This window comes from Condylura cristata, unplaced genomic scaffold (assembly GCF_000260355.1).
Source record: "Condylura cristata isolate star-nosed mole 26May11 unplaced genomic scaffold, ConCri1.0 scaffold00001, whole genome shotgun sequence".
Classification (NCBI taxonomy): Eukaryota; Metazoa; Chordata; class Mammalia; order Eulipotyphla; family Talpidae; genus Condylura; species Condylura cristata.
The window spans coordinates 52,553,069-52,570,394 of record NW_004567102.1 but is presented as its reverse complement, the minus strand read 5'-3'; the positions used below and the strand labels follow the sequence as shown (position 1 = coordinate 52,570,394).

Here is a 17,326-nt window from a genome sequence, read left to right as displayed (position 1 = left end):
CTCTTTACTTTAGAAAACACTTGTCAACTTTCATCTGCCTACTTAATCTGCCTAAGATAAGGAATAAGTAATCCTGGATCCTACTGAGAGCTTACACTGTGGTTGGAGCACACAGCTTCCATTGGGAATACTGACTGGGTAACAAAGACTTCTGTGTTTGTGCAAGCACCTGTCTTGGTACCTGGAATCCCTCTTTGGTGTCAGCCTTTCAGTCAACTTCTGTTCATCCCCCAACACTAACACATCACTGCAAATCTTTTGCTGCTTCTTCCTCCCATCTTTGCTTCTGATTTATTTTTCCGCACACACGCAATGCATGTGGTGATCGTTCTTAACTTCCTTTCAAACCCGCTTAGAGTTTCCATGAGGTTACTTATAATCTGGTATTTGGAACTGCTCCAGACATTTTACAGCAGTCTTGTGTTTCCCTGGGGAGGGGAATAGCTAACTGTGGAGAAGAACATACTCTCTCAATATGATTTTCGGGGACTGAGGAAGCAGTAAGTCTCTACCTGCCACTTATCATACAACACTTTAAATTATTGACATTGATTTCCAATCCTTACAGATTGCATGCAATCACATGAGCACAGACAGCCTGGCTACTGACTCCAGCCCTGCAAAGAAGCCCTGGTCAGTCTGTCTTGATGACAGGTTTGGCTTAGCTCATCAAATCCGCAACAAGCAGTGTCGCCTCTACTCTTTAGGGTAAGTAATTTTACAGCAGCAGAAAAAAACAAAACAAAACAAACAAAAACCCTTCCTGTCGGCAGCTAAATCTTTTCCAGCCATGCACAGTGATGAGTGGTTGCACTGTATGACAGGTGTTACACTTGACCTCCTGTCATCATTTCAACACACCTCCCTGCTGGGTAGCTAGGGCTTGCAAGTCACCAAAGTGGTCATGACCACGCTTTCCCCCATTCTACTGGTACTTCAGTTTTCAGCATGAGGAGGATCCTGTTGGTGAAGCCAGTGATCTCCAACTAGAATGAGATCACCTTTATAAAGGGAGAAGAATATTAACTGCACCTAGAAAAAAGAAAACAGTAAGTACATTAGAAATTTTATACATGGTTATGATGAGTAACCCAAGACCAGTGGCCACGGTTGCATTTTTAATTCTGCACCAGTCTGTACCTACTTTGCCATTAAAAATGAAAGAAAGAGGGGCCCTCCCTGGTGGCTTAATGGGTTAAAGCACTGCACTAAGAAGCTAAAGGCACTTCCGCATGAGTTTGATCCCCGCCTGCCCCAGAGGTGATCCATATGGCCCGGCAGACCTCTCCTGACCGGCCCGCTGCTCCCCTCACCAGTGTACTTCATCTATCTGCCTGTTCTGCTCCGTGCTCTGTGTGTGATGAATCTTCTCACCGTCCCTGCACCTCTGGCCTGTATCCCAGTTCTGTATACATAAATAAATAAATCTTAAAAAAAAAAAATGAAAGAAAGAGAAGGAAATACTTACAGATACCATGTGATTTTTCCCATAAAACTGTGGGAAATATAAATATCTAGTTATTCAGTCTGAAATTCACCCAGAAGTATGAGTGAATTGAGATATTTTGTAGAAGGGTGAGTATGTAGTAATGCTACTCTTTCACCAAATATATACCACCATTTATATAAATATTCCTGAATTTATAAATAATATATGTCTCAATAAAAGGCAGGAGAGAATTATTTTTGTTTGGGACTCCCTTACCCTATATATTTCATATAAGTTTTGCAGTTAGGATCTCAAGCTAGTTCCTGGAAGTTCTTTACAAGAGTATTGGGAATCCTAACAAGGGTCACATGCTCACACCTCACCTATAGGTTTCATCATGTCTATAAATTCTTTTCAGGCTCATGAGTAAAAGTGCAGACCAGAACCCTAAATGGTACTGACTGAGGACAGACCTTCTTCCAGGGTATGGGAGCCCTACAAAGGTCTTGATTGTAGAGGTGCACCATCACTGTCAAACTTTACCAAACAAGAATTCTTACGGCTATTGCAGATTTTTTTTTTTAATGAAATGTTCAGGTGATAGTTTCAGGCTATTGGAAATATTTTTCTATGGGTTAAATGAAAATCAATAGCATATATTATTGAGCTTGGTACAGAGTAAATATTTACTACATAATGATTGCTTGAGGTAAGAAAACTAGGGAGGAAAGCTGGTAATGCCAGTGATTTAAACCTAGAGAGTTTTCAGTGGTCAAGATAGGAATTGACTTAAGTGCCAAGACAGACGATTGGATAAAGAAGAGGTGGTATATATATGCAATGGAATACTACTCAGCTATAAAGAGACATGAAATCTGGCCATTTGCTACAATGCAGATGTAATGAGGGGATTGTGCTAAGTGAAATAAATCAGAAGAAGAAAGAAATATGGGATGTTTTCACTCATATGTGGAATATAAAGAAACAAAGCAAAATAAGAGATCAAAACAAAGCAAGTCCGTGGAATCCAAATGGAGAACTGAGGTTCCCAGAGGTGGGGGAAGGGGAGCAAAGAGTGCAAGGAGCCCATTGGACTATGGCGGAGGATTGTGAATGCTTTCATGGTGGGTGTGGTGTGCTTACATGGTAACATGGTTAATTTGAAAAGGTGTGAATTTGTATTCCTAAAATTTACAGTGTTGTCAACCAATTCCCTCAATAAAAACAAACAAAACCAAACTTTCAGGCTGAGGATTAGGAAATGAGTCACTTAACCAAGTTGATTAGAACAGAGTTCTTTTTCTGGGAATCCACCAACTATACTTCACAATTGTAGGAAGAATGGGGAGTTACGACAGTAGTTTATTTTATATCATGTTAAAAATGTATGAAAGTAGGTCATAAAAATAATTGCGTGGTATCACATGGAAATTCAAGATCTCATTTGGTCCAATTTTCTTGCTCCAAGCTGCCTTTATATTTTGCTGAATATTTTACAACTTACAATAATTTAATTTAAAGCATATAGCTGAGTATATATGTTGGGTAAGCTGGTTTGGAGAAGTTTTTTAAAATTTCTTTTTGCTTCTATTTCAAAACCATTAAATAAGACATTTCTGCTATAAAAATCAGACTATTAGATGTAAAATGGTAGTTTCTTATTTTCATTTAAATGTTCACAGTTTAAAATCAACTTTATAAGAGCACTTAAGAACAATTGAATTCCACTGGGGAAGGAGATGATTAGACTATAAGGTTATAAGGACCAACATTTGGTTCAAAATCTGAAAATGCTTAATTGAAAACTGTAAATTAAAGAAAATACTTCTCATAGCTTAAAAAAACTTACACTGTGAATATATGTGCTAGACTTCATTGTTCCTCAGGATCGAGGCTCCAGTCTAGCATTTCCCCTCTTCTCAGGTGAATTACTTTTCTGGGGGACAGGAGAATAGACAGCTGACAATATGTCAGTTGATGTAGTTGATGGTGAGGGACATTAAAGAACAAGAACATGAGAAGTGGTATTGTTGGAATGAGATGCAAGAATAGGAAAGGGTCTTGGGACCATTTGGGTGTGATGGAATAGTAGCTAGACAAGTGGCGAGGGTGGGTGGCAGGCGGGCTGTGGACCCTACATCCAGGCAGCATGTGTTCCATGCCCCAGTGCTGTAGCACCATGCTGCTCTGTCCAGTCCTTCCCATCCTAACCAAGAAAATGCATGTTACTGCAACTGGGAGTAACGTTCCCGTCATGAGGAAGGAAGAGATCTGAGGACATCGGAACTGAGAAGACAAAGCTAACTTTCCTGCCTTCTGATCAATTTCCCTCCTCCCCGCTACCCCCACGACCTGAAGCAGGTATCACCTAACTTTTATGTCTGAAGTTTCTTTACTAGGAATCAAAGCCTTTATTCCAGTCAGTACAAGAGATTTTTTTCTCCCCCCAGAAGAGTAAACGCTGAAATTTAGATGAAAATTAAAATCAGATACTTGTCAGTGTCAAAATTGGGTATAACAGGCCAATTAAAATAGGGGAGAGCAATGAAGAGGATGATTATATTACAGGAAAGGGGAAGTGCAAGGAGGAGAGTCTGTGGGTTCAGATGATAGTCCAGGGTTCCCCTGCTATCCAACAGCAGAACATTTCTATTTGGTATGATTTGGTAGGTTATTTTTCAGATCTGGGAATACTGTTACTATTAATTTATATGGGAAACATTTTGAGTCTTTCCAAACTTCCCAATAACCTACTAAAACATACCAAAATAGGAACATTCTACTTTTGCAAAGTGGAAGAAACTTGTATTGTCTATTGTACAATTTTAGGTGATGCCTGCCCTGTAAATCTTGTGTGTCTAGTGGAGGGATGTTGTGGGGAGATGGAGGGGAGGTAAGGGGAAGAGTGTGGTAGCTAAAGTGAAGTAAAGACACTCACTGATTTTATTCTTCATGTCAAGAGTTGTATTTTAAGAGTAGGAGTGGGAGTGGAAGCGAAAATTTGAGAAGGGATACATAGGTCAGTCTTTTTCATCTCTCCTTCAGTTCTTTGCTAGTTAACACCATTTGGTAGAATATATTTTGTTGTTGATTTACTTTATAGGCTGGGAAATGATGACACTCACTTTGAGGTCAGCATGGCCAACAATGGATGCGAAGTGCATCGTTTTGACCCTAGTGTCAAATCAGCTCACATTTTGGAAAGTCAGCGTCTTTGGTATCACCGCCTGTGCATTGACTGGAAAGATCCCCATCCAGCTGTTGCTGCCCACAAGCCACAGAGCAACACCAGAAAACTGGGAACCATTTTGAATGAATTTGGGCATCACAAGGTGAGAGTTTTCATTAATTTTAAAATTAAGTAAAGTGAGCATACTCAAATAAAACAAAAAAAGGCAAACCAAGGGTTGAGCAATTTAAGGCAGTTTTTTAAAAGTTGTTTATTTATTTATAGTTGATGTAATATGGGGAACCCTGCCACCATGCCCTCACCACCCATTCACCCACACTATTGTGTTTCCTTCCCACTTTGTTGTTACGTTTCCTTTATTCCCTCCCTGCCTTGGTGCTTCAGTTCTATAGTCAGCTACGAAGGGTATCCCTTCAAGCTCCATCAATGTTGCCACAAATGGTATGAGTTTATCATTTTTGATTTCTGAGTAATACTCCATTGTGTATCTATACCAGATCTTCTTGATGCACTCCTCTGTCCTGGGCCACTTCTGTTGTTTTTATAATTTAGTTATAATATAGTGCTGCAATAAACATGGGAGTGCAAGTTTCCTTTTGAATTAGTATTTTTGAATTTTTTGTTTTGGTAGATGTTTAGGAGTGGAATTACTGGGTTAATTGCAGATCAGTTTTTGTTGTTTTGAGACACTTAAGGGCTGGAAGTACATTCCAGTGTAGAATTACCTTTACTCCACATCCTCACCAGTACTTGTTTCTGGTCTTTTCCATATGGACCATTCTTACAGGTGTGAGATGGTATCTCATTGTGGTCTTGATTTGCTTTTCTCTAATAATAAGTTCTGAACTTTTTCCTGCATTTGTTGACTGTTTGAATGTCTTCTTTGGGTAAATGTCTATCTTTTCTCATTTTGTAACTGGGTTATTTGTCTTGTTATTGTAGCATGTCATGAGTTCTCTATATATTTTTTGTCAGATCTATGGTGTGCAAATATTTTGGCTATTGAACCATTATTGTTTCTGGTATAAATCCCATTTGGTCAGGGTGTATGTTCCTTTAAATCATTGCTGAATTTGGTTTGCTAGGACTTTATTAAGGATTTTTGTGTGGCTGGTCTATGTTCTTTTTATTTTTTTATTTTGGGTTAATGTTCTCGTCAGAAGAATTTCGAAGTATTGCTTGTTTTTTAATTTTTGGCGAATTTGAGCAAGGTAGATGTATTAGTTCAAGATAGGCATTTGTTCATCTTTGAAGGATTAGTTGAATTCACTTATGAAGCTTTCTAGTCCTGGAATCTTGGGTTTATTTATTTATTTTTTTGAGAGTTTTGATTACTGTTTCAATTTCCTTGCTTGTTATTGGTTTGTTCAGGGTTTCTACTTTTGCCCTATTCTGTCTTGGATAATTGTATAATTCTATGAATTTGTCCATCTTTCCTACATTATTGAATTTGTTCACAAGTAGATGTTCATGGTAATCTCTAATTATCCTCTGAATTTCTACAGCATCTGTTGTGATTTCTCTTCTTTCATTTTTGATTCTATGTATTTGATATTTTCCCCTTGTTTTCTTGGTGAGTCTTGCAAGAGGTTTGTCTGTTTTCCTAAGAACCAACTTTTGATTCATTGATCTTTTAGACTTCTTATTTTCTATTTCATTTACTTCTGTTTTGATTTTCATTAGTTCTTTTCCTCTACTAGCTCTTGTATTTATTTGTTCTTCCCCCCCCTAATTCCTCAAGTTGAGAAAGAAGTTTCTTTATTTGAGATCTCTCTTGTTCATTGATATTACCCTGCATTACTCTATTTAATATGTATTTATATAATTCCTTCTTAGAACTAATTTTGCTGCGCCCCATAAGTTTTGGAGGGTTTTGTGCTGTTTTCATGCCTCAAGGTATTTTTAAATTTATTTTTCATTTCCTTTTTAGCCTGGTGGTCTTTCAGTGCTGTGTTATAAGATTTCCCTGCTTTCTCCTAATAATTTATTTCTAGTTTGGAACCTTTATGGTATAAAAAGATGTTGGGTATGATTTCAATCTTTGTGCATTTGTTAATATTTGTTTTGTATATGAAAAGGCTTTTATTCCTACCTCACATCTGTAGAAGAATCTTGTAAGATAGACTATTCTTGGTTGGAAGTTTTTCTTTTTAAGGTTTTGGAACACTCCATTCCATTCTGTCCACTCTATCCCAGTCTCTCCTCTCTATTCCATTCTCTAACACTTGTAAGGTTTCTTCAGAGAAGTCTGATCTGGTACCTTTATATGTTATCTGCTTCTCTCTAGCCAGCTGCAATATTCTTTCTTTGTCCTGAACCCTTGGAAATTTCACTGCAATATGTCTTGGTGTTGACCTCATTTTATCTAGGTATGCCAGGGTTCTTTTAGCTTCCTGAATTTATACATTTATTCTTGAATGTGCAGTTTTAACCTTACTGATCATTCATTATTATTTTTAGAGTAAGTTCTGTAAACAAAAAGTTTGGCAAGGACAGAGATATTTAAATTGACCTGAATATTTTAGTTGCTATTGAGTAGTACTGAGGTTTAGAAGGCTAAGAAACCTACTTCTGGCATAGGCTCAAGAGTGCCATTTACATTTGGCAATTGATTTAAAATTTCCAGACAGAATAAACTACTTATGTCAACCTCAAATACAAAAAATATTCAGAGCCAGCTTTATATTTGATATGAGATTGCTTGTTTATTGTATTTTTCACTGTTGAAATAACTATTTTGATTCTTTGGGCTCTTAAAGGTCAGAAAATATGTGTAGCTTTGATTAAAATGTACTTTGTAAAATTGAATATACTTTATATGTATTGCTACTGATATTATTATGTCAAAGGATGTCAAATCTTTGCAAAGATTTTATTGTGTAGGGGTAGAAAAAAAAGGAACTAAATCTTTTTTTTTTTTTTTAAAGATTTTATTTGTTCATACAGAACTGGGGTACAGGCCAGAGGCTCAGGGGTGGTGAGAGGCTTCACCAGAAACAGTGTGGGAAACAGAACAGGCAGATGAACGAAGTACACTGCTGAGGGGAGCAGCGGGCGGGTCAGGAGAGGTCTGCCTCGCCATGTGGAGCTCCTCCAGGGCAGGCAGGAATCGAACTCATGCCGAAGTGGCTTTAGATTCTCAGTGCTGTGCTTTAACCTGCTGCGCCACCAGGGAGGTCTGGAACTAAATCTTTTAACTGTGTTCATTGCAAACAATATCTGGTATGTAGCTGCGTTATTTGTATTCTGTAGGTAGATACTAGAGACATTCTCCTGCGTGTATGCAGATGGCTATGTTTGATCCCCAGTCCGTCCTGAGCTTGGTCTGTGTTGGCCTACTCTTCCCAGCCAGAGATACTATGTGGTTTAAATATGACAAAATGGGTGTTTCTGTCAATTTTAAACTTGAGTTGACTTTTTGATCTTTAATAAAGGGATTTTTCCCCCACACTGTTCTCCCTCCTCCTTCTTTAAAATCATCCCTTCAATTAGGCAGAAGGAGCTTCTTCAAGAACAATTTCAAAGAATTCATTACTGTCTTAACATGGATGAAGTATTGATTTGTATCTTGGTTTACCATTGAGAGGAATTCACCTTTAAGAATTAGGAGATTTAATGAAACATAAAAGGATTTTTTTTGGGGGGGGGGTAAAACTCTGAAGAGAACCCCATGAGGTAGGAAGAGTTTTCAGAAGTTTATTTTGTTTTTGCTGTTTATTACCTCCTCCTTAGACCTATTCGTTGGAGCTGGAAATTACAGGCTTCATTCTCTAATCTGTCAACTCTAGAGTATTCAGAGAGCTAAGTACTGATTGTGTTCATAGGAGTCTTGCTGCTCCTCCCTATGGCCTTTACTTCTGGCTCAAACTCTGCTCACCCTTCAGTGAAAAGACTGAGTAGAAACAAGAGAGGAAACTCAAAAGCTACTGATTTCTTTACTAGCATATTTACTATTTTAGTAAATATTTGGTTAATGTGAGGATGAAAATAGACTTTGAAAAATGATCATGGAAATAGTTTATTTAAGTCACTTTTTCTATTGAAAATAGAAATTGTGCACTATCTGAATTGTGCTTATTGAAGTCTTTAGAGCAATAATGGGCACACCTTTTTTAACGTGGTTAAAAGGGTAAATTTTGCTATGTGCATTTTACCCCAATTAAAAATAATTAGAAAAATGCCATCAATTATGAAAGTAATCTGACACAGAATTGCCAGATATCTATTTGCTGTCATGAAAAATCCCTTGTTCAAGAACTGAAAAGACACAGATGTTTGGTTCTTTAAAGAGACATTTTTGGAGACTGTTTTAAAACAAAAAACAACAAAAACTAAACCCATCAGTGGGTGATTGCTTCTGTTAGGAGCATGGCCTAAGAGCTATATGGTGCCAGATGAAAGGAAACCTCATTTCTGGTCTTTAGCAAACAATATCTGGTTTCATTTTTCTGCATGTGTACAGACACTAGTAAATAGGATGCAGCTTTGGCAAGGAAAGCAAATAGAATCAAGCCACACTGAAAAAATGTCTGTGTTTTTGCCTTTCCTTCTTTGTTCTTTTTTTCCCCCCCTGTAAAAGTGATTATAGAAACTAAAAGGGTTTTGGTTGTTATGTTTTCACGTCATTACTTTAAAATATCTCATATAGTTCAGGGATGTTTTCCAGGTTAAAACTGTTAATTTTCTTTTTCTTTTTAGCCATATCTAGATTTCACCTACTCAGGCAAAAATAAGAAGACTGTATTCTGAGATGGTGACAGAAAAATGCATATGGCTTTTGTGCTGCTTTTTAAATTCTCTGGTAATTTTAACTTCAACTATAAATCAAAAACCTTTCTAAAGCATCAAACAAGAGCAGCTGCATCAGCAAAAGCATGTGAACCGGAGCCCAGTCTGTCAGGGGATAATCTCACCTGGATCTGGCATTATTTGAAATGATTAACTGTCTTCTATTTGCTGAAGTGCTTGTTGCTGTAACTATACAAAAGGGTTTTTCCAGAATATGACAAGAAATATTGCATTTCAAATTTCTGCTTGGATTAATCACTTTTTATGCTTTTCTCTAAAATCTTATAACAGAGGATCCTAAATGGTCTGGGCTGGTTAATGAGAAATTATTGTTACGTTCAGTCATAGCCATGCGATGACAGTATGAATAGCAGGAGCACTTCACAGTTTGCCTCTGTCAGCTTATTGATCATGGTTTGAGGTGTGGGTTCTCTTGTTGGTTTTGGCACTGGGCAAGTCCTATAACCTCTCTGGCACTCAGTTTGTTGATAAAATAGGGGCAGTGATATTATCTAAGTGGATTAATTTTGAGAATCAGTCAGAACACAGTGTGAGGGCTTCAGAGTGGCTGGCATGGATTAATCATTTGATTGTAAATTCAATGCCTGTTATCAATAATTTTAGTCAATTTTTACTGAACTTTGCAGAAAATGTAGTCTTTTTCTTTGTTTTCAGGGAAAACATATCAGAGATTTCTTAGAGAGATTATTAACTGCACTTAATTCCAGAGAAGAGCTTTTAGAGCTTTGTGTGATATTGAAGGACAGTTAGATCTTCAGTCCTGGTGGTAGAAAATTGTGCTTGTTTGCTGTCTCTGGGCACTGAAGATTGGCTGGTGATTGTAGAGGATGTAAATACTGAGCTCTATGGAAATTTTTAAAACTGCTGAGGATTAATACAGAGCAGATGTAGGTCGCAAGGGGGAAGATGATGGCAATGGGGTGGTAGAGGTGCTGGTCAGACATCCCCAGTGAAGATGGACAGGAAGCTGCCCCTGAGACTGAGTCTCTAGTTGAACACCATTTACAGCAGTAACAGTTTCTGCTTCCATTTGGGGGTTGAAAGTGGGGGTGGTGTAGGAGAGCTCCATTAATCCCCAAATCAGCAGTTTTGTCCTGTGGTTTGCTGCTAGTTTGAGACAATATGTGCCTTGAAATTAAACTACAAAAGATTTATTTTCTGTTTGCTTATCAAATTGGCAGATATAAGCAAGATATTGATTCTGCCTTGTACTGAAATGCTTGTGGGTATATTCATGAATTATTGTTAGAAATGGAAAATGATAGACTCTTGAGAAGGAAAATCCAACCATTTATTGGATCCAACCAGTTCTGAAAATCCAACCATTTCAGAAAGAAAATCCAACCATATTATATCCCTTTTTATTTCTAGAAATCTCTTTGGCCTTTAACATTTTTGTCTGCTATTATTTCAGCCTTTTTAAAATGAGTATAGAAAATGTCATTCTAGATTTCTTTCTTTCTATAAAGTTTCAACATATGTGTCACCTGTATGAGTGACAGTCATTACATGTCTGGATTGTGTTTTCATGTTCTCTGTCTTTAAATGGGTGTGTTTAATTCACTGATGCTTATATTTATTGTGATTACTGGCATATTTGTACTAATTTCTGTTAAAAATTGGGCATTTTTGGTTTTCTGTACATATTTTTTCTCTTCTTGCCAACATTAAAAAAAAATCCTTTGTGGTTATTCTTACATTTTAAGTGTATATAATTAACTGTAAGACTTTTAAATAATATTTAAAATTATTCAGCATTTTTATATCCCTCCTAACCAAGATCATAGCAAGTTAAACTACCCATTGTCATGGCCTCCTTCAACACTGCTATTATCTGGAGCTTTAATTTTATCTTTTTTTCCACACTATCTTTTGAAAACATTTCAAATACAGAATTTCAATTTGCAAAAATAATAACCATAAATTGCCATATGTTATTCACTGGGATATACCAGTTGTTAATATTTAGCCCCATCTGCACTCTCCGATTTATACAAATGTGTTTATTTGTATAAATATTTTATATATATGTCTATGTATTCAACAATTGACTTTGCAATTAAAACAAAAATTCAATGGGAAAGAATTGATGAATACTTTCATAATATGTCTTTGTTATATGTCTATATATTATATTTACTGTAGTTGCTGATGTCTTTGGGCCAATTGTTTTGGTACTTCCCAGCTCAAGTTGCCATTATGTTGATTAAGCATAAAGGATTAATGTAGAAAGAAGGAGACATATCCTTATTAATGTTAGGGGAAAAGAAGGCTGTCTTGTCCTAATTTTTTTTTAGTCTGATTTTTTTCTTTTTTTTCCCCATAAAGCCTGATTTTTTTTTAAAGATTTATTTATTTATGCATACAGAACTGGGGTACCGGCCAGAGGTATAGGGGCAATGAAAGGATTCGCCAGAGTCAGAGTGGGGAGCAGAACAGGCCAACTGATGAAGTACATGCTGAGGGGGCAGCAGGTGGATCAGGAGAGGTCTGCTGCGCCATGTGGGTCACCTCCGGGGCTGGAGATCAAACTTGCACTGCAGCAGCTGCAGCCAGCTTGCAATGCTGCATCCTAACCCGATGCACCACCAGGGAGGGGCTGTCTTGTCCTAATTTTAAAACCCTCAATTAGAGCTCTTTATAGAAAGACTTATTGTAAGAAAGTGCCAGATTCACATGTGTGGTAAGAAATAACACAGAGACTGCATGTGTTACCAGCCTTTCCCCATTTCCTTCCAAAAGCAAACCTATAGAGTAGCATCTCATGCAGGATATTGATGATGGACAGCATAGATACAGAACATTTCCTGCACCATAAGGACCATGTTGCCCTTTCCTGGGCACACCTGCTTCCTTCGGCTCAGTGACTGTGGCTGAGCTTCTCTCCAGGGCTACCTTCAATTCCAGGTGCTTAAGAGGCTCCCCCAGAGCATTGCCACCTTTGTGTTCTCTCTCATGTACACTCATTCTCTTTTCTGATTCTTCTTCCTTTGTGTTTGACATGAGAAGGGGGAGGTACAGTTGCCTCCAGATCTTTCTTTACATCAACTTAAATAGATTTGCCTTTCTTACTTAGACTTTTCTGCAGAATAATTTCCAGGGACCCATGAGTCAACTGTCCTCGATCTGTTTTTTCTAATACATATTAAAAATACCTAGCAAGTGAAAGATTTTGAAATGCTTAATTTCTATTGCTCCAAATCATATTTGATACCAGATGGTTTGTATTTTCTGTGTATGCAAACCACATGGGGAATTGAATTAGAGTGCAGATATTGATTCAGAAGGCCAGGGGTGGAGTATTTCTGGTGAGTTCCCAGATACTGTTGATGATGGTGTTTGGGGAACCGGGCATGGAGTAGTAAGGTCTGCGTCGCAGTCTGAGACCCTCAGCAGCAGAGGACATTAGTAGTGGTTGATGTCCCCCTGCGGCCCAGCACCCAGCACCTGCCCTGCTTTGTCGATGTCCTCCACCCCCACCGCGTCCATGCCAAGAGTGTTGGGAGGCGCAGGTGTGCCAGTGCGTGTTTCCATCCTGACGCCAGCCTGTGGCACCAGGTTTCTGTATTAGGCTTGCTGTTTTCCTGGGACAAATTTCTTTTCTTAGGAGGGAAGTTTCCTTATGAAAAGGTCTCTTAATGACCTCCGGTGTGATTTCACTGCTGGGACTCAGGCGAGGCTGAGTCCTAGATGATTAATGGTGTACTTACCAGCCGACCCCTGCTTCTCAGATGTGTGTTCCTGGCTAAGCTTGTGTGACTAAAGGCAAGAGAGCCTTCATTGCAGGCATCCATCCCAGTTTTCCTGTGAAATGCTCAGTAGTAGGTAAGAGTTCCTGGTAGATGAGGATAATATGTAGATTATAGATAGATAAGCATTTCCCTGACTTGTTTTCCTTTATTACTCTGAAATAAAATGTGCAGAGGAGAAAACTTTGAATGGTTAATCTTTCCATACAACTTCGAGTGGAGTTTCTTTTTTTTTAAGATTTATTTATTTGTGTATACAAGAGCTGGGGTATAGGCTAGAGGTGCGAGGGGTAGGGGGTACAGGCCAGAGGTGCAAGATGGGGAGGTTCAGAGACTTCACCAGAGATAGAGTGGGGAGCAGAACAGGCACATCTACAAGTACACCGCTGAGGGGAGCAGCAGGCAGGGCAGGTGAGGTCTGCCTCGTCATGTGGGTCACCTCCCTGGCCAGGGATCAAACTCCTGCTGCAGTGGCTGTGGATAACTTCATAGTGCTGAGCTTTAACTCCTGTGCCACAAGGGAGGGCCCTACAGTTGAATTTTTAAGCAGTCAGTTGAGCATACAGAAGCCTCAGTCACTGATGTTCAAGAATAACTTTGGGGTGGAAAACCCAATGGAAACCACATATGCTGTGGTGAAGGCAAAAGTCCAGTGATTGTTTCAGAGCCTGTTACAATCCTGTTTCTTTTTCAAAGAGAGGTCTGTATCTTTCTGTGTATTTGGAGTTAATTTCTCTTGCAGCACTGCTATTTAATCATGGCACTGTGTTTCTGTGAAATAGACCACTGTAAATCAGGCAGAATGAGTCATTCATGATCCTACAGTTTGAGATGCAGAAACATCTTTCCATCTCCAGCAATCTACAGTGGACCCTACAAACAAGACACCTGAGAAAGTGAGTCAAGAACTTCCACACTCAACATGTAGCAAATGAATATAAACCCTTTATGCTTTATATGAAACTGTAATGGTGGGATTTGCTGGGATCTTAACTGCCTTGGTTCTTCCTATTGCTTTTCAAGCCATTTGGCATTGGAGGGCCTGTAGGTACAACAAATTAAAAAGCCCATTTGGGCCCTCCCTGGTGGTGCAGCAGGTTAAAGCACAGCACAAGAAGCTAAAGCCACTTCAGCATGAGTTCGATCCCCGCCTGCCCCGGAGGTGACCACATGGCGTGGCAGACCTCTCCTGACCTGCCCGCTGCTCCCCTCAGCAGTGTACTTTGTCGATCTGCCTGTTCTGCTCCCCACTCTGTCTCTGGTGAATCCTTTCACCACCCCTGTACCTCTGGCCTATCCCCCAGTTCTGTATGCATAAATAAATAAATCTTGGAAAAAAAAAAAAAAGCCCATTTGAAGAAGAAACTAGGGGCCTCTGGACCTAGGGGCTTTTCGTGTCATCTTTGATGTTTTCTCCCTTGGGCGTTCCTTGGACGGAGACCATGACCTACAAGGCATTCTGTGTTCCGGCAGCCTGTTGATCACTCCCACCTGTCCCACTGAATGCTTATCAGGTTTCAGTGTCAGAATTTTGAGAACAAACCAAAAATAAGAGCAACACATCAAAAGCAACGAATCCAGTCACATAGGGAGCTTGATTAAAATGTCAACCCTGGTACTAGCCTCAGAGATCCTGATTTAGCTGGTCTGGCATAGAGCCCAGAAACCTGCATTTTTAACTAACCCCACATACCCCACTCTGAGTCAGGGGAGTGTGAAGAGCTCCTTTTGAGGCGCCTCAGTATGTAGAGAGGATTTTGTGGGCTGGGCCTTCATTTGCAAAGCCTCTCCCTGTTGCTGGGTGTCCTCAGCCTGATGATCAGCTTCCACAGTCTCCTTTTCTGGCTTTTCACCAAATCACAAAGTTCTCTGTGCTCCCCACTGTAAGGTGTGTGATACAAACTCCTGCCATTTGTGAAGATTGTGCAAACAAATAAACTCATGCTAGTGAGAGAAATGAATGAGCTCTCATGAGACCCACATCATGGCTTTGTTTTGTAGAGCATTGAGACCCACTGTTGCTTCATTTAGATTTTCAAAGGGGCCCAATGTTATTACAAAAAAAGGAGGACTTCACAGATGGAGGAAATTAGCCTCCAGGGAGCTGGCATTTGTTTTTCTTCATTGCTGTGTACCAGGGGTGGGCGTACTTTTCTGAGTCTTGTGATTTTGACAAAATTTGGGGATTGAGAATCAAGTGAATACTAAGGGAGCAGAGAGGTCCAAGCTCCTGGTACCCATAAAGAGTTCCTTTAGTGTGCTCAGTTCAGATGCACCAGGTCATGCAAGTTGGCAAGCTCCTCTATGTGCTTAAAAATAGGCTTAATGCCTTTTGACAGTTAGATCCTCCAGAACTCACTACCACGTTAGTGAATCCTCTCAAGGAGTTTATTCCTGAGCAAATCCTAGGTGACACCTAGCAGGCCAATCCTGTGTTAGCACCTCAGTTATGCCAGTCCTTTGGGGGCCCAAGTATAGCCACCCATGAAACAGGCTTCAGTGCTTGGGAAAAGAGTCAAAGTCCCACTTGGTGGTAACATCTGCAGCCAGTGAAGATATCAGGCAAGGAAGGTCTCCTTTGCCACTTTTTATTTTAAAACAGAAGACCTTTAAAAACCCACGAATTTCTTAGCTTGGTGTGGTATTCGACAGTCTTGCAATTAAAATGATAATGAAACATTTTTTATACAAAATTCTCTTTAAAATCAGTGTGATGGGTTCACAGCACACCATTAGGAGGAATTATGTAAAACTGCCTCTCTGTTCCAAGTTTTATTTTAAGATTTAATTTATTCCAGATTCTGCAGGAAAAAAACGTCCATGTGACAAGCCTGGTAACAGATGTCAATTTAGTTTTATAGCACAGGCCTGCACTCCAGAGTCAGAAAATGGAGATTATTCATTCTTGCCTGCTGTTTATTACACAACACAACATCCTAGCCCCAGAAGACCGCTGATTAATAACCTATGGGCAAGCAACTTATCACCTGCTTTCATCTGCAATGTTGAGTGTACGCTTTATTTCACATTATCCTTTTGGATTAAGAGAAGTGCTGGAAGGAGCAAAGGCGATAGAAAATGGATTTTTCTGTTTTATTATCATCTAGGTTGGAAGACAGATTATGCTGTAGTGTAGAGAAATGATATAAAAAATAAGAATTATTTAACTCGATAGAACTAAATCTATATTAATTTTTTTTTTGTGGTGATGGTGGATAAAGCAAAGTAGTTCAATATGATAAATGCAATGTCAGAATCAACCATAACAAGAACTCTTCACTTCTTCATATTTATAGCATCTGTGCCTCCTAGGTACACATGGCACAGGAGTTGCCAGTGTGGGAGCTGCACTTCTGTTCACATTCATGTCTTGCTGTCTAGTCTGATCATCCATCCATCCATGCATTGATCCAAAAATGTCTACCAATCATCTTCCAGCTCCAAATTCTGTGCTACAGTATAGACACAGGATTAAACAAGTCTCTTTTTAGTTAATATTTTTTAAATGGTGGTAAATACACCAAACATGAAATTTAACCTCTTAGCCATTTTGAATGTGCCATCTCAGTAGGCATAAGTATATTCACATCCATCCACTCATGTAGGCACTTTCTAGAACTTTTCATCTTGCAAAACTGAAACTCTACTCATTCACCGTTCTACTTTATGTTTTAATGAATTTGACTAATGTAGATCCATCATGTGAGTGCAGTCAAACAGTTTAGTATTTTTGTGACTGGTTTATTTCGCTTAGCACCTGCTGCGCCACCAAGTTTCTTCCATGTTGTGGCATTGGCTGAATTTCCTTCCTTAAGGCTGAATAATCTCCTAGATACACGTGCTGTATTTTCTTATCCACTCATCTGTCAATGGATACTTGAGTTGTTTCCACCTCTTGTCTAATGTGAGCAATGCTGCTATGAGCAAGGATATGCAAATATCTCTTCACGAAACTGTTTTCAGTTCTTTGAGATATATACCAGAAATAGAATTGCTGGATCATATGGTAACTCTATTTTTGATTTTTTTGAGAAGCTGCTATATAGTTTTTCATACTGCCTGCAGCATTTTAAATTCTTATAAACAAATCTTTTAAGATTTAATGTAGATAAAAAGACAGAAAAGTGATCCTGTAATAAATGCTGTAAA

The 17,326-nt window shown here is 38.9% G+C and overlaps 1 protein-coding gene across 2 annotated transcripts in view; it reads left to right on the top strand.

The window, feature by feature from the left end:
- The window catches only part of METTL24 (methyltransferase like 24), an 85,109-nt gene that overhangs the window by 36,322 nt on the left and 31,461 nt on the right, over positions 1-17,326 (top strand). For both annotated transcript variants that reach the window (XM_012720469.1, XM_012720476.1), the window contains 2 exons: positions 569-708; positions 4,533-4,761. In XM_012720469.1, coding sequence (XP_012575923.1) covers positions 584-708; positions 4,533-4,761 — 354 coding nt within the window. In that variant the 5' untranslated portion in view covers positions 569-583. The remainder of the gene's footprint in view (positions 1-568; positions 709-4,532; positions 4,762-17,326) is intronic.